The following is a 17,735-nucleotide window of genomic DNA, read 5'->3' as shown; positions in this document are numbered from 1 at the left end:
TCCTTGTGTCTTCTTCCCCTTTTTTTTTTCTCCCTTCCTCTTTTATATCTATGTCTTGTCCAATTATTGGCTATCTCAGATATTGGGTTTTTTTCTTCTGCATTTTTGATGTGTTGTCCGGTAGGAAGGGTCGTAGGGTCTGTGTGGTTTAATCATCTTATTAGAAGGCACGCTGGAATATCATTTGACTTTATATAAGGGCTGAATTCTTTGGAGGCGTTGTTTATAATGGCACAAGATAACCTGGTCGATGTGAGCTAGAGAGGGGATCCCTATAGGGACGGATTCGGCTCTAGTGGAGAATAATTTTTGTCCGCCACGGCCAACCACGCTATTGTGGTGGTGAAGATGCAATTCCCGTAGAGAGTACTATCCAATTTGAGCAGAACAGAAGTTCACGAAGGGCTGTTCTAATAAGTGAAGCACAAATTGAGTTGGCTAGGGCAGGGTTTTGTGGTAGGCGATAGTTATTTATCGTTTATAGGAACGAAAAGGGAACAATCAGATTGTCGTTTTGATTGCCTGAGAACGACTAGAACCTACCGGAATATGGATTTTAACTGTATATTAAAAAGACTCCCCCTCTCTAGGCCTATGGAAATCACATGGTTCCGCAGATAACTATATTGAAGAGAAAGTTTCTGGAACACCAAGTCCCCTGATAGTGCAAACCGCGAGGAATTATGGACAAATCACGATTCCTAATATCACGAATTATGTGTTATTGTACTATCAAACAGCTTTTGTTGTGTTTCAAATATTTAGAGAACTGTAATTTAAACGAATTCATACTCTATGAGTATGAAGTTTATACAAGTGTGGTATGAGCGCTTTTGCTCGGCTAATGGCGGATACTTGCTGGGAAACCAGTCTTGACTTGTCATCCTTTTTTGTTTCACATGCACTCGAATTTCACTGTTTTTCTTCTGGCCTCTGAGGGCTTTTTCATATGTTTGTTTTTTGTGTTTTATTGCCCCTTAATGACAGGCAGGATGTCACAAGCTCTTTTCAAACTACAGATCTTATTGCAACATTCAGGTCCATGTGTTGTTGACAAGCTGCTGGTACAAACTGAATGCTGTCTTGTTTCTCTGCATTCCTAATGGTTGCCCAAGTTCTTGTGCTATCGTCAGGGGAAGGTTCCAATCCAAACCAACAAAAAGCCTTGCATTTCCCCTTCTTTCTGTCCATAAAATTACTCACAACATTGTGGTCCTGGGGACCAACTTGAGTTGCTGCTCGTGATACATATTGCTCCTTTGCGCATGATTTGTTCCCATATAATTACACTGGAATGCGGGCAGGGTCACGTATTTGGTTGTGTTTGAGCGACACCATTTGCATAATGTTATGCAATTACCGTGCGTGTGTGAGGCCTCTATTTGCCCAATTTTGCTTATGTTTATAATTTTTTTTCTACTACCATTCCTTCCATGACCCAGAATTTCTCCTACGCTCTAGGGCGCATGTTACGGCTTTTTCAGGTTTAGTGTGTTTAGGCGAGGCTCTGGTCACGGCGTGTACATAGGATGACAGCGGCTATGAGACTGTGCAGGTCGGTTGGCCAGGTTAACCTCCCAGGTATACAAGATTCCCCATGGGAATCCAGTTACCACAAAGAAGCCATAACTGTGTAACTCTTGGTTCCCACCAAAACAAATGTTCCCCTGAGATCTTCATATAGTTGGGGGTTGAACTGAGGAGTGGGGTGGGGGGTTCAAGTTGGTTGGAGTGATGGAATTGCTATGGAACAAATGTGGGGTGATTGTAAGCTTGAAATTAACAGCATCATAATTGACCATTTTTTAGCTTTGTGGCCTTGTAAATATAGCGGCGGGTCAAATGTATGATGTGGTTTGTCCCTTGTCTCTAAACAACTCCAGGGAACAGTACTGCGCAACTTTAATATATATATAACATTGTAGGGAATACTATTGGTTATGTGGTAGGTATGAATGTGCCATGGAGGTAGTCATAGATGATGCAATTGTAGTAGGAGTGCTTGAACTTTATGATAATCATTGTAAGGCAGGAAAGTCTTTTCGTGGGGTGTCTTCTATCACGTATCCTTGATCTCCTGTCTGTGGTGACTCTAATAAATAATACAATTAGCAGCAAATTAGTCCGTCCATCCAAGAAGAATTGATTGAAAAATAAGTTTCCAAGGTGTAATCCCTGTAATAATTCTTGACAACTCAAACCTGTGCTATTGATTATTTGTAAAACAGTCGAAGAGTCGTTAATAAGTTGGCCACTCTGGTTGTAATTTCTCCTTTCTCATTTTTCTTGGGGCTGGGTTGTAACTATAAGCATTATTTCTCGATATATTATTCCTTATCATTTACCATAAGAAGCTTTTGAATGGAAAGCTCGAGGTGATCCTCTAAATCCGATACTTTTAATCCAAACTTGTGTCGGTCAAGGTGAAAGACGAAACAGACGGGGCCTCTTTATCTACATAAATAGGTGTCTCAGCTTTGATATGACGCAATGAAGCCGTCACAATATTCTGCGAAGGGAACATCTATGACTATGTGAAGCGAAAAAGCGAACTCGCGTCGTCTGATAATTTGGGCGCCACCTCCGTTACCCTAGTTATGCGACACTGGGAGCATTTTGGACCCTTTCTGCCCTCAGAAAACAAGAGATAAGTGGAAAAGCCTTGGAAACAGGGACCAACCAAAACCCAAAACCCACAAAAAAACCAGAATAATTTAAAAAAAAGAGTGCAAACGGTGAGAAAACTTCTGTTCCTAGGCAATAGTACTTATTGTAGAAGGTCGTTTTTGGTAAGCGACAAAATACCATGCCCAATCGGATCGATTACAGGGGTCCGTGTGGCTTAAAAGAGTAGCGTCTTTACTACCCACACCTCGCACTGTAGCAAGACATAAACCTATAGGAAGGAAGATGGAGAGAGGAGTTACCTTTCTTGTAGGCCATACACGTCCTACAGAATCTCTAAGTGTCTTGTGGAAAGGGAGATTAAGTCTTAGATAGGGGAAAGCGGGATACCAAACAGAGAAGAACAGTGTTAACAGGGAATGATATCTCAACAAAACGGGACACTAGTTTGTCGTTGGGGTACCCCTATCCCCTCTCACATGTCTTTCCAGTACGTCACTTAACTTAGCCCGAAGGATATCAGGTAAGGAAAACAGTTGAACAACACAAACTCAATGATTTTCTTCTTTTTACCAGGATCTGGTACCGTCATATTCCAATCCGTTCTTCGACCAATGGGACGCCAGACAACCTAATCGACTAAATAACTCGTTGAGCGTGTTTCACCACACTGGTGATGCTGAAAGAAAATTAGTCACTATTTCACCCGGCGCAGAAAACACACAACTATAAGCCAACTGCAAATTAACTTCACAGTTATGATCAATAAGTTGAGGTTCAGAAGAGGGGGGGCAAAAAATATCCTTGTTATGTGTCGGTTGTTCTGGTGAGTCGGTAGAGATGTTGAGGTCAGTAGTACTCTGATCTACATTCGAAACGAACCCTGAATTGCGTTCTCCTCATTTACTGGTCAATGCTGTATACTATAACCTGGGTCATTTCTTTCTAACCGAAAGACAAGACATGAAGACAGATCATGCCCATGATAAGACGGTTATGATTAGATTAGTCTAGCCAATACAGATCCTAGATAAAAATAGCATTTGTAGAAAAATATTGTTTATGATGGTAGCGAGATATTTAGGAAAGTAAAGGGAAGTGATAAGATGGGCGTTTTAGAATTTGTATGAAGAGCTTCACAGTAGGGAGTAAGGATGTGAGCCTAACCGTTTCGTATGTGGAATGTTCGGGAAACGATGTAGATAGATCTGTGTTACAGATTCAAATAGTACATACTGGTGGACTAGTCAAAATGTGTGGCATTCAATAAGGCATCTACGGTATCTCTATGAAAGGTCTTTTCCATTGGGATTATACAAATTTCCTCTAATCTTTGGGAGGATATATGAAAAAAATATAATTAACTGTTATTAAGCAATTAAAAAGAGAGTTTAATAATATGGTGAACATCAGTTCATAGCTGCGCGTGGATTTGCTAGTAAAAGTTCTTGTTATATAAGAGACTGGATTGCTCCATAAACCCCCTATAATATTAATTTAAGTCAAGTAATAATTAATGTTGTCACTATACTTAAAACATATAAATACCTTATAATATTCGATTTACAGATTGCCATAATTTACTCTAAAGCATAATAATATTGAGTAAACAGTTGCAATGCAAAAACAGAATTACTTTAAAAAATCTGTAATATTCAATTATCATTCACGATTTTATTCATTTCTAAGGTACGAATGGTTTATGTTTGAGTTGTATAAATAATATTTAGCGCCGTTTACATATTATACTCAATATATAATAGAACTTATTTAACAGTTACTAATTAATCAAATCTAATCTGGTTGGCCATATATAGAGGTTTACTCCTTTTTTTCACCAAATATGTTATGGTTCTCTCGAATGCAGGATACATTGTTCGCTGTGTTCCTTTGCACTTTCTTCTAGAGATTATCCTACTATAATAGATAAAATGGAAATAACTTTTGGTATGTGGATGGAGGAGTGCGTTCGTTGGTTTAATGTAAAGGCAACAAGGGATGTTCGAATCGCATGGCTACCTCTTTGCGTCTACTCTATCTCTCCGTACAGGTGCGCGCGGCACGCTTCCGAGAGCCTGATGGCAGTGCGGTGGGAGTTCATTATTCTTATTGACACCGCGGGATCGGTATGTGGCGCCTAGCGAGTGGTGCTTGAGACAAAAAGGGTCATTTACCACGATAATAAGAATTGGAGATTACTGAACACCAAAACACTAGGCCAAAATTCTATCATGGTTATGTGTATTCCCATCCTGGATAAAAATTGTTTTGTGCTGTTTTGCGCATGGTTAATTCAGTCAAATACATGTAACTTTTTCAAAAGCTTACTGCAGTTTTTTAGAAGCTTTTAGTTAATGGGTTCTCTAGCGCATCTGTAAATAAAATGTGACTATGCCATTCCAAGATATGGAGCCTTATATATACATAAATATATGTTATGAGAATAGTTTCAATGGATGTTCTATTCCAGGACAGAATAGGAAACAAGCCGGATGGCGGTATTAAGGGATTATAAAGTAAAATTGGTGCTTGCAATTATATTACTTGAATGACCTCAATCGTGTCTTGATTGAAACTAAGTGGTTTACTTTGGGGATTAGTGTAAACTAACTACAGATTAAAGTTTCGCTTGTCTTGCTGTTTTGTTGTGCCTACTAAGATCAATCTCATTCTCTACTGACCAGTTTCTCCTTCTTTATTCTCCCATCCTTTATGCAAGATGGTATTTAGTAATATAGTTGGGTGTTTGGGTCCTTGGATATTCCCATCAATGAACATTACCTTGGGAAATATGAGTATATATTAAAAAAGTTATCAATCAAAATTGTTCCCTAATTATTTCATGGTTCTATAATTATGCCGCGCAATAATCATCTACCGGCCATGGTGGAACTGAAAGACCCTTTTCCATTGTGGTATCCTCTGTTGAGAAGTTTTTTTTCTACATAAATAATATAATTTTTTACTCAAGCACCTTTTAATAGATATGGCTTTTGTTTGGGGGTGTTGTGAATGTATATTTACATAGGTGTGGATTTTTGAGTCGTGAGAGTTGAAACAGAAATTAAAAGTACACCCACCTGGGTGATAGATTACTTTTGTAAATGAGTTATATATGTTGAATTTAATACTCAATAATGTTCAACAAGCTCACGAATGGGAATGATTGCCCCTTTAGTGGTTCCGAATTGTTTATAGTTATACAGTTTTCTTTACGATGGGAATCCTTATGTTGCCGCAGATTTCTGCCACAAGTGGACAGGAAAAATAATATATTGAGGTGATGTTTCCATAAATGGATCATTTATACCCATAGATTTTCGAAAAATATAATTCCATCTTGTGAAATACCATCAGGAATCAATCTCTTCTAGGCAACTCCTTCCATTTTTCAATATTATACATGAAATTCTCAATGTAACATGCTTAATGTTTTTCAAAACCCCAGATAAGATGGCATTTGAAGGAGAGAAATGATGGAAACCTCTCTTACTGGCAAAAGATTTATTTAAATAAACCCCAGGCTATAGAATAAGTGTGTTGTAATGGTGGGTGTTTTTAAAATAATGTAAGAAAATGTTAAACCAAGATTCGACAGAAATCAGTTGGGTTAGACAATTTCCTTTTTTAAAATGAACAAGTGTGTGAGAAGGGATTTCCGGTGTGTAGTATTACTGAGTCTATAACGGCAGGTGAAGAAGATTCATCCTGGGCCAAAATCTTTGGTTTTGATTGATTTGATGTGGGCTTATGGGATTTACTATTTATATTTATATAGGGGACGGGTATCTTTTTCATTAAGGCAAAAACTTTTTTTATTACAAATTTCTTCCCTTGCAACATTTCAAAAAAATTTTTTTTTATCGTGTACTGTCCCAGTGTGATTATGCAGTAATTGTCTAGGTAGAATTAGCAAAACTTAAAACTGAAAACGATTGAAGGCTTGCTGTGGTTTCTAAAACCCTCGTTCTTGGACCTTCAGGAGCTCTCTACTTCTCTGTGAGCTCTTTCATCCAAGAACGGCACATTCCTTATTTTCTTCCCTTACTTCTGAAGATTCTGGGAAAACAAAAAAACATATTTTATTTTTTTTTCCCATGCTTTAAGATTTGGGAAAAAAAAAAAAAAACTTTAAATGAATTTTGAGTAAACATTATGTTAAGGGATCGTATTTCTCCCTTCAAATCCGGTTGGCAACCACCACCCACTGTATCCCTTCTCAGGGGAAACAGAACATAGGTTGCTGTTTTTTACCAAAAAACCTTGAGATAAAAAGTATTCTTATAAGTTGTTGCTGTTGTTTGTGCGTGGTGTTGTGCTATGGTGTTGTGGTGTGGAGTGTGTGGTGGATACAGTTACGTAGCGTGTGTGGCTGGGGTGCGTTGCTTGGGTTGGGTGGTGGATGGACGTAACATAAAAAAAGAGGAAAACGGTTTTTTCGGTGCTTCTTCGTGAGTATAACAGGCGTGTGTGCAAGTACGGCATGAATAAGAGACACACAGTGAGAGAGAAGCTTTCCAGACTGTCTGACAGGCAGCTCCAGCTAATGACTATAATCCCTGTATTACAGATTAGAAAAATATCATCCAGGGATACCTTTTTAAAAAGTGAGTGGTCCATTGCTTTATATGGCTTTATACAGCAATATTTCTGATTTTATCTAACTCTTTAACTCTTTAGGGTCAAAGAGATCAGAAAGAAGCCCGTGGACACAGAAGAGACATGTTGTTCTACCGCCATCCAGTAGAGGGCGACAGAACTACTGTTTCATCCAGATGTGTATGTGTTCTATCTTTGTGAGGCTTTGAGTTTTGGACCTTGACAATGAGGCCTCACTTCTTCAAAGGGCTGTTTAGACTTTAGATGTAGAAGTTTTGGAGATAAGGTTATTATTCAGTTTAACTTAAGTTCAGGATATGGGGTGGTTTAGGCATGCGGTTGTTGTGTTTAAGGTTTGGGTAGGAACAATGCATTATATCAATGGGTCCTTATAAGCATGCACAGATAAACATATTGTATATCTGTGTGTAAGTGTAGGAGTAGCCCTTTTATGGGGACAAGTTTACACACTCACATTGCAGGGTCTTCCTGTCCAAACCAGGACAAAAAACATGTCCCCACGATCTTAAGCATTGATGTTAGGGTTAGTACTTGGCTTTATGTTTCAGTTTTGGTTTAGTTTGACAATTACATTTTGAACTAAAGGTCCTCTTTCTTTTTCTTGCAAGGATTTCAACCATGTCTTCATCAAAAGATGGGTCATTGCTCAGTTGTCATCATCAGTACGGGGCAAGTTATTTGAATAAATGTAATCAATTGTAATGTAATAACATTACTAATTGCTTAACAGCAAAAATTTGAATTAGTTACATTACCCATTTATTCACTCTTGTTACTAAGAACATGTTAATCAAATGTGCCTATAAAATCCCACTTAGCACACGAGAAGGAAATAAAAAAACAAGACTTGATTTAATAAACAGCCAGCTTCCGTTTTGGAGATATTTATCATCACCTTAGTTTAGACCCATTGACTGCACGCAGCCAGGGGAGTTGCATGTAACTGTAATACCGCCCAACACAGCACATCATGTGACCCATGTGATGTAATTATGGCACAGGTGGTGATTAAGGAAGTGGATGAAAGTTTTACTGTCTACCAATCCCAGTTCATCCATCATCCTCTCTGCAGTGACATCACACAGCACCTTCAATTCAGTTATTATAATATCATATATTTATGTTATATAAATATGCATGTCTTATATATTTATATTATATATAAATATATAAGATCAAGCTTCCCTCACTCACTTCTCCCCCAAAGGCCCTTTTTTTACTTTTGTCCATCCCTCCCTCTCATCCCTCCATCACTGGAGCAGGAAGAGGATGAGGTGTAATGAGACACCTGGGTCAATCCACCTCATCAATATCACCAAGACAACCTGCGCTGCCGCAATCTACCCAGTAAAACCCCATGATAAAGGGCCACCAACACATTTAGTTTCCACTCTGGTCATAACTCAAACTAAACTACCTGCACTGGAATCAGTCAACCTGAGGAACACAAATGGCAGACTATCAACATAGAGCGGATCATAAACAAAGTTCAAGAGGACATTTTACTGAGGTCAGCCAGACATGCATAAATCCCAGCTTGTTTTTCACGCTGTTAAAGGGTCATTAAGTAAGATTTGTACTGCCCCATAGCACAAAATGACTGCATTATATCTCGATAAGGTTTCTGGTCAATACTTCAGAGGTTCCACTGAAGCATTTTGAGGTGCCTCAAGGGAACTTTGATGAAAGTAATTGAGCAATTATTTTTTTATTATTATTTCATCACTTCATCCATGTAGATTCATTCAGTTACTTAGGTGATTCAACCCAATTTTATTTACATTATATTAAAATCTAAATATATTCATTTTTATAACATTATAATATATCGAAGTGTCAGAGCAAAGTTTTACAAAAATAGTTTGGAAATGGGAAATATGCTTACTTGCTTCCCTTCCTAGACTTAGACGAGAAAATCGATACCCCTCTCACTTCTACATGTTAAGTGCAGAGCTGGAGGCAGAAGGCAATTAGCCTAGCTTAGCATAAAGACACAAGGGGAAACAGCTAGCCGGATTTTCTGTTCACCACAAACAGTAATGTAAAAATGACAATTTGCAGCTTTATAGCAAAGTTACGAGTTCCCAGACTCTTGTCATTACAGTGAAGTTACCAGGCAACCCACGGCGACACTGCACATTATTGTTGTTGCTGTTGGGCAAGAAATACAGCACATAACTTCCTCTGAAAACAACAAAATGTTGGTTTTACATTTCTGTTTGTGAGATACTATGGGTTGATTACAGCACTTTAGAGGTGCTAGTGGGCAGATTGTATTACTTTGTAAAACCAGGCTTTAGTCAGGCTTTATCTGATAAGTTTTCCCAAATCGTTTCACTATCAAATTTTATCCATTCGGTCTGCTAAGATTTGGAAAGTCTAGAAGAACTGAATGATTAAATCATTTTATCTCCATTAAACTTAGTGGAGAGCTAAGCTAAGTTATTTTTTTGGCCTTTTATTGCCTTTATTTGATAGATACAGCTGAAGATAGACAGGAAAGGGGGGTAGAGAGACGGGATGACACGCAGCAAAGGGCCGCAGGTCAGATTCGAACCCTGGGCTGCTGCAGCACTCATTATACCTGCTTAACATTATCATCATGTCAGCCTTGCAACTGAAAGCTTGTTAGCATGCTGGGGATTATCAGTAGGCCTCTATATGTACTGTTCCAGGCTGTTGTTAGGGCGCAGTTTCTGTCGCAACACTTTTGTTTCCGGCTCTTAGCACATTAACTATTCAGTTCCAGTAGCTGCCAAGCTGGTTAAAAGCGACTTTTCACCCTGTGAAGTGGACAAGGACTTGTGAGATGTGTGTGTGTGATTCTGAGTATGTGTGAATATATGTGTGTATGTGGGAGGAGGTAAATGAGGTTCATTCTGTTCTGAAATCTGCCTCTTCACTTCCTGTTCTATGAGCAGCTTCCGTTTCAGCATTGTTAACAGAGTCGCTACACGGCGGCTGCATCCCCTCAACCCAGACAACCTGCCTGCACAGCTTCCTGTGTGTGTGTGTGTGTGTGTGCATCTTTGTGTGTTCTAATATATATATATATATAGTGGGTTTGGTTGCGAATACATTCATTGGCCAAAGCAAAGATAGAGGAAGATGTATCAGTAGCTTCCTCTTTCACTCATAAAATAATGCCTGTTTCTTAAATCAGCACTTTTGAAAAGTGTCTCTGCCCTGGAAAACAGAAAACAAGAAGCCAAAAGATTAACGCTTCCTCTCAAGATCATTGCTCATCTGTTTCGTTTATTTTAAAAAAAGGAAATGAAGTCTGTTTCATGAACCACAACATGGAACTGGAACTTCATGTGATGTGTATGTATTTAAATAAAAGTAGGCTATGTGTACTGAAAACCAAGTCATTAGTTCATTTTAGTGGAATATCCAACTGTTCCTTACTGAATAAGCCCTGCGCTGTGTCTGAGTGTCAGTACCATCAACCCTGGAAGTCAACGATTCTGGGCCCATAAAACCAACTCAAAATCCTTCACATGTAGTGTTCCTAAAGATAAAGTCAGCTTTGATTTTACCAGCCAGGTTGCACAGAGAGAATTCTGATTGAGATGAATAAATGTTCCTGGTAAAGTATCACTCATAGATACAATTGGAGTTGGCAAAGTCTGAGAAAACACAGAGAGAGACGGTAAGCCAGCAAACACAAAATTATATTTGACTCTGATTATTAGACACTTTTGCTTTGGCAGTAACTGATTTAGTATTTCATGCCAATAAAGCACCTTTGAATTCAACAAAAATAAAAAATAAAGCGCCACTGCTGCCTGAAATTCAGCTCTCAAAGGGATCTCTTGTCAAATCTTTCACAGAAAAAATTACTACAAAACCTAATCTCACCTTAACTGGAGTCTATAAACCAAGCTAAACCCTTCGACAGTAATGACCTTTTACATTTTTTTTTAAAGTACCTATATTTTTTTTGGCTTTTATGCCTTTATTTGATAGGACAGCTGGAAACAGACAGGAAAGGGGGCAGAGAGAGGGGATGACACGCAGCAAAGGCTGCAGGTCGGAATTCAAACCCTGGGCCGCTGCAGCAAGGACTCAGCCTTGGTACATGGTCGCCAGCCTACCCGAGCTAACTGGGCGCCCAGACCTTTTACATTTTTGAGTTTGAAAAACCAATCCCTAAATGTTACAGATGCAAGTAAGAAAACCAGCTGAAGTTATGTTTTTTCACACTGACACCTACGTTTCAACAGGCTGCAAAAAGCTAATTCAGCCCATTTCCACTGTTTCTCTCTGCATGTTGGAATTCAAAAGGTTTTCATCTGTATGTTTTTACACTCTTTACATCAGTTGTCAGTAAATTGACCAACCGAATCACCCAGGAACGAAACCTTAATCAGCCAAGTCAATCATGAGACCTGCAGCTTCAAAGCAGGAAGGAAGTGTGATTTTCATTTCAACATCACCACAGCACATGTCTGCTTAAAGGCCAGATGATGGGCCAGATAGTTTCATTGTTTTTAATGAAGTAAATGCATAATATAATACTTTAAATGAGTTGATGATTTCCTTATTAAAACAGTTTGCTTTGATTGATGTGTAAAGAGAAAATCAGCCTCTTTTAGATAAGGTTGAAACTCTGGACCTGTCACTAATTATCACTTTGTGCTCACTTGGATCTCAGCAGTCCACTTTGATGACGCAGAAGTGACCACATCTAATAAAGCTTCTGATAGGGGGGTTGGCAACTGTTCAACTGTTTTACAGATGCAGGGGGCTTTGAATGAAAGCTGCAGGTGTCTGAAATATGTCTAAAATGTACGGATATTCAGAGCAGCCTGTGACAGCACAGATACTTACATGCGCCTTGGTTCTGGAGATCCACGTCTCCAAAAGGAGCGCAAGGCGCGTCTTGTGGAACCTCCCGGTGGTCTTCACAGCGATGTAAATGTCTTCCAGCTTCAGTTTCGGCTGGGTTACATGTGCAACTTCAGGGGCCGGGTGTCCTCCATCCCCGCTGCGACTGTAGCTAGCCGGAGTCTGCGCGTCCTTGGCCGGGGAGGGAGCCTGCTGGATGGAGCGTTGAAGCGCACCGGATGAAGGATGGTGAGCCACACTGACTTTGGGAAGGCTGCTTGTGCGTAATTGAAAATCCACGTAAAGAATGATGAAGAAGGTGATTATCAAGACAGGCAGCCTCCGACGTATCCATCTCTTATGCATGGTAGTAAAAAAAAAAAAAAAGTTATTTAGATTCCATAAAGCATTAAAACCACGTCCTGGGTCCCCTCATATAAAATCTTCATGTTCATTCGATTTGGTCTAGTTTCGTGTCGGTTCCTCCATCACCTCTGCGTCTTCCTTCTCTACAACGTTATCATCCGTGTTCCTCATTTGTCAACTCCTTATTTGCATGACTGTAGACTTCTTCAACAAAATGTAATAATCCTAGAATGACCCTAATCACTTTTTAGAATTTCGCCTGTTTTAAGTAGGCTACAGCTGCATGACCAGTCTAAGCTCTCATTTTCTGCGTAAAAGCGGCAGCCACCACGATATATTTGACTTTGTCACAGCCGCAGCTCAGCCCACCCGTTGTCACGAGTGTCAAACTACACGCAATCAAACGAACTTCCTGGCAAAGATTTCAAAATAACATAGGGAAATATAGTATACTTCCGCTTACAATTAGGTTTTATTTGAGAGTACTGGGTTATACATGGGTCCCATACTATGGGACAAAGATATATAAGTTATTTATATTATGGTTTCCCAATCATTACATCCAAATAATGATCCAAAAACTGGCATGGACATTTTTAAAGGGATACCTTGACCTCTAATCTCAAGATAACTGAATGAAAATGAGTTCTATGGGTACAAACCAGTCTCTTATTTGCCTAAAGGGAGCTGGAGGGGGGCATACACCAGACAACTTATCATAGCCGACTGAGTCTGGTGTCATCTCTTCACTCAGCCAGAAACAGCTAACCACAGTAAAACACTCCCCCTTCTTCCTGTCTCTTCAGCGATTACTGTTACGCAGCTTTCTGAGTTAAGCTGTGTCCAAAAACACTGCTCAACTGCTATGTATGAACTTTTACAGGCTGCTTTATTCTGGGGATCATTAAAGTTTCATCCTCTGTTGTGCATCAAAAAAAACAACATTACTACTCTGAAAACAAGAGAGAAAGAGTGACTCATAATGGTAAACAGGAGGTTTACTGGCAATAAGCTTCATGTCAGCAAACAGTAGACATCATTTGTTTTTTAACAGTGGCCATCTCATCGGGAAAGGAAACTATACGTCAGGCTCCAAACTCACAATAGGCTGAGTTGAATGGTGCACAAAAGGCAAAGGTTTCAGAACAGCTTAAACTCTGATGCAACATGAAGAGTCATGAGTATATTTTGAGAGCTAAAAAATAATCTACTCTATTTAGGGTCATAGATTACCTTTATCATTCCCCGGTTCACACATATGAATAACAAAGAAACTTTGGACACATTAAAAGAAAGCAAATGTATTATATGTCACAACATGATTGATAATAAAGGTGCCATAACTGAAAGGAAAACTGATCCCCCCTTAATCAGTTTATGACAGTCAGAGATTTTGAGATATATTGAGTGTACATTTTGCATTTTGGCTTGAGAGTGATTCTCAGGGAGTTTCCAAAATGAAAACCGCTCCGTAGATTTCAATGTTCAATGTCAGTCGGTGGTCCAGGCTGAAATATCTTAACAACTAGTGGATATATTGCCATGACAGAGGATCCCAGAGGATTTATCTGAGTGACTTTGGTGATAGTCTGACTTTTCTTCAAGCGCCACCATGAGGTCATAATCTGAATATAATACTTTGGTTTATGTATTTGCAAAAGCTCTCTCAGACCGACTTAATTAGCCAATATTAGGATGCAAACACACTGAACTAAGGTGCTGACAATAAATATTATACATGCCGTACATTAGCATGTAAGCACTGTCATTGTAAGCTTGTTAGCATACTTATATTGGCATTTAGCTCAAAGCACCACTGTGCCTAAGTACAGCCTCACAGAATTGTGTGGCTTCTTTACCTGCGCTGCATTTACTATTACTCACTGTATGATGGTTTTTTAATGTGTTAATTCATATGTATTTGTTCAAAGTAGATCTAAAGAAAAGCTCAGCAATCATTCGTACATTTGACTTAATAGGAGCCGTGAAGTGTAAGTGTTGCCCAGCTGAGCGACAGGTCTCTCTAAGCTGCTCTAGAAGTCCAATGCTGTATCCACTGTCTACTGTTCCCTGTGCTGCTGTCTCTGGAGACTGTCACCAAAGGGAGAAAGAGCTTGATACAATTAATTCACCTCAGACCCTCATCGCCACCTTTGTTTATTTGTCCTTTCTCAGCGTTCTCGCCTTACATCCATCCCTCCATCCCTCCCCTTCTTTCTCTAGCTCTCTCTCTCCCTCTTCCACTGACCAGCTGCTCTCCTCTTCTCCACCCTCTCCACTAGTACCTGTCCCAGGGAGGACCAGCCCACAACACCCCACCCCTCCTGGTCCCGCAGGTAAACCAGAGACGCCCGGGGCACACCCTGGCTAGGAAAGGCCCAGGATCGCCTTACGGCCTAGCTGAAAAGGGCTCTTTCTAAAACAGCGAGAACATCACAGCCCCACTTTGAACAAAAGGGCCAAGGGAGTCGAGGGACCAGACCCCCTTTCAGGGCTTTGTCTGTCCGCCTGCTCTGAGTCAGACAGAGACTTGGACTGCGCTCAAGAACTGGGATTGGAGAAAGTGAAGGAGTCATAAGATTAAGGGCTGCAGGAGGTTTCACTGCATTTTAACACCGTCTAATAAGCAGAACTGAACATAAACTTTTAAAAACAGTGTGTAGCTAGAATGGACTTAGGTCTTTACAGCCCAAGTAAGCACTGATTTGACGTCTGCATTAAAACTGGACAAAATTAGCTTGAAAAGATACTTCTTTAAGCTCAGATATAACCATCATTTAAATTTTAATGGTTATGTTTAAGATTGAGAAAGGTCAATTACTAAAATATCAGGGATCCTATTTGTAAAAGTGTTATTAGTGTGCTCCTTTTACGTGCTAGAAATCATTTTGTAAGCGCATCAGTGCATTTAAGGAGACATGGAGCACTAATCCAGGGTCCCACTGACAAACTAAACCTCACAGAGGAAACCACTTAACTCCATAGGCAGGTAAAGTGACCTGTGTGTGTGTGTGTGTGTGTGTGTGTGTGTGATATGGCTCAGTCAGAGTATAGCTTAAGTACCTGAAAATCCCTCTCTTAACCTTCAGTCTCCTGCTGAACTGAAATTCAATTCTCAGAGCCCTCACTGAATGATAGAACACATCAGAGAACATTTAACCTGCATAACGCTGATAAGTAATGATTCAAAGAAGCAACACGAGAAGCACTATATATAAAATACACACTGAAGAGGTCCTTTAACATGGCTGCAGTCAGTCTGCAACCTTTTTTTAGCACAGAGGGGATTTTTAGTATCACTCTAAAATGCAGATTTAACAAAAAAATTCCTAAAAATGCCTGAGAGGGATATCCTGACACTTATGCAGTGTTACTCTCCAAAAGCCTGAGCCTATTGCTTCCCATAATGCAACATGATTTTAATTTCACTTCCTCTGTCTGAGGTGCCCACATCTCTCAATTTTTGTCTCCAAATAAAATATTTAACATTTGTAGTCTCCCTTTATAGCTTTAAGGGGAAATCCACCCTATAGAATAATTTATGTTGTAATATCCCAATAATCTTAGGAAGTGGAAATGAATCCCTCACCTGGAAAATTTCATTATGTATTACTCGTCCATTGAATTACTGGTGATAGCATTTCTGTACCATATGTCTTATCTGAATCCAGCTGTGAATCAAAAAATATGCACATATGACAGTAAAATCACCATGTTTATGGATTTAATTACAGAGATTTCATGGGAATTTGGGTTCAGAATGAAAATGTTTAAGGTAGAAATGTATTAACATGGGTACCTGTTATCTGGATATGACTAAATGGTGCCCATGCATAAGGGTTTAATATAACTAACCCTAATTTGAAAGACACTGTGGGACCTTTACTGTACTCGTTATAGCAGCGACAGGTCTGACTTGTGCAATAGGAAAGGGTCAGCAGAGGGCGACATACACTCTTGCAAACTCTCAGACTGTTATTCTCGCAATGTCAGCCTGTATGAGTGCTGGAACAACTTTAAGGCGTTCAACTTTCTATGAACAGCTGGCTTAGTCCTTGATTTGAAGAAACAAGAATACTGTGTATGAAATATATAGTACTGAAGGATATATTTAAGGAAAGTGATGATCAGGCTGATTAGACATCAAAAATCTGCATCTGTATACGATACAATTCAATACTATGCGATGCGATACAATATACCTTACTGTCACAGGGAAAATTACCCCAAATGCTGTGCACATGCAGTAATCTGTATGACTGATGCTGCAGGAAAAGGGTCTCATTTAAAATTGAAAAGCTTCAACGAATGAAGTAAACCTTTTGCTGTACCCTCGGAGTGATGGACAATATCACTGATTTGCATGTGCAGCCCTCAGTGCTCAGTGATCCAGTCAATTCAGCTCTTCTCATGTTGGCAAGTAGGACTTGAGTCCCCAAAGGCATCGATGAACTGCAGCATGTTGCCACTAGGGGTCCATGTGACCACATTCACAAACAGCACCATAGGTCACAGATCACAAGATCAAATTTGAATACACTTAAAGAAAAGAAGTGGAACTGATAGTTCTTTGCAACACGCAGTCCCAACTGAAACTAATAGTTACAAGATTCAGAAACTAAGCAAAAAGGTAGGGATATTTTATTGGTTTACTTTCCACAAGCGTCATATAATATACATATCACAAATGATGACAATGAATGTTTTCATTTTCAGAAGACAGTGTAGCTTCTTCTGCCATAGGAGACAGGAATCAGAAATCCAGATATCAGTTAGACCAAACCCCACAATGAAGATAAAAATGAAATGAAGAAAAATAAATAAAAGGAAGATGAAAATGAATAAATTTGAATTTAAAAAAAAGAGGGATTTCAAATCAAATTTGCTCTCCTTTAATACTGTCATCATCGTTTTTAATACATTGGTTAATATATGTTTGTATATACCAAAATAAAAAAAGCCTCAGGTCAAATGAAGGCTTATTATGTCACAGAGCGGAGAGAGAGAGTTGGAGGAGTTTCAGCAAAGCTTGGAGTCCCTCGATGTGACACACGCACACACAAACACACACACACACACACACACACACACACACACACACACACACAGACCACTGTTATTATCGGTCTGGAAGCTTCCAAGAACTAATTATTCCCAAGTGTTGAAATACCTGGAATATACCCGGTACATTCATCGTCATATTGCTGTTATTTATTTTTTTTAAATGTCATAAATGAAACTTCCATTTGACCTTTGTACTGGGACACAGGCAGAAATGTCTTGGACAGACATGT

General features: G+C 39.3%; 1 protein-coding gene across 1 annotated transcript in view; it reads right to left on the bottom strand.

Annotated features, from left to right (window-relative positions):
* Positions 1-12,816, bottom strand: part of mfng (MFNG O-fucosylpeptide 3-beta-N-acetylglucosaminyltransferase) — a 29,309-nt gene extending 16,493 nt beyond the window's left edge. The window contains exon 1 of the mRNA XM_035660615.1: positions 12,079-12,816. Coding sequence (XP_035516508.1) covers positions 12,079-12,441 — 363 coding nt within the window. The 5' untranslated portion in view covers positions 12,442-12,816. The remainder of the gene's footprint in view (positions 1-12,078) is intronic.
* Between the last annotated feature and the right edge of the window lie 4,919 nt (positions 12,817-17,735).

Source organism: Morone saxatilis, unplaced genomic scaffold (genome assembly GCF_004916995.1).
Source record: "Morone saxatilis isolate NCDOM2014 unplaced genomic scaffold, NCSU_SB_2.0 Contig17, whole genome shotgun sequence".
NCBI classification, from domain to species: Eukaryota; Metazoa; Chordata; class Actinopteri; family Moronidae; genus Morone; species Morone saxatilis.
Note: the sequence above shows the minus strand (reverse complement) of the source record. Positions and strands in the feature narration are given on the sequence as shown.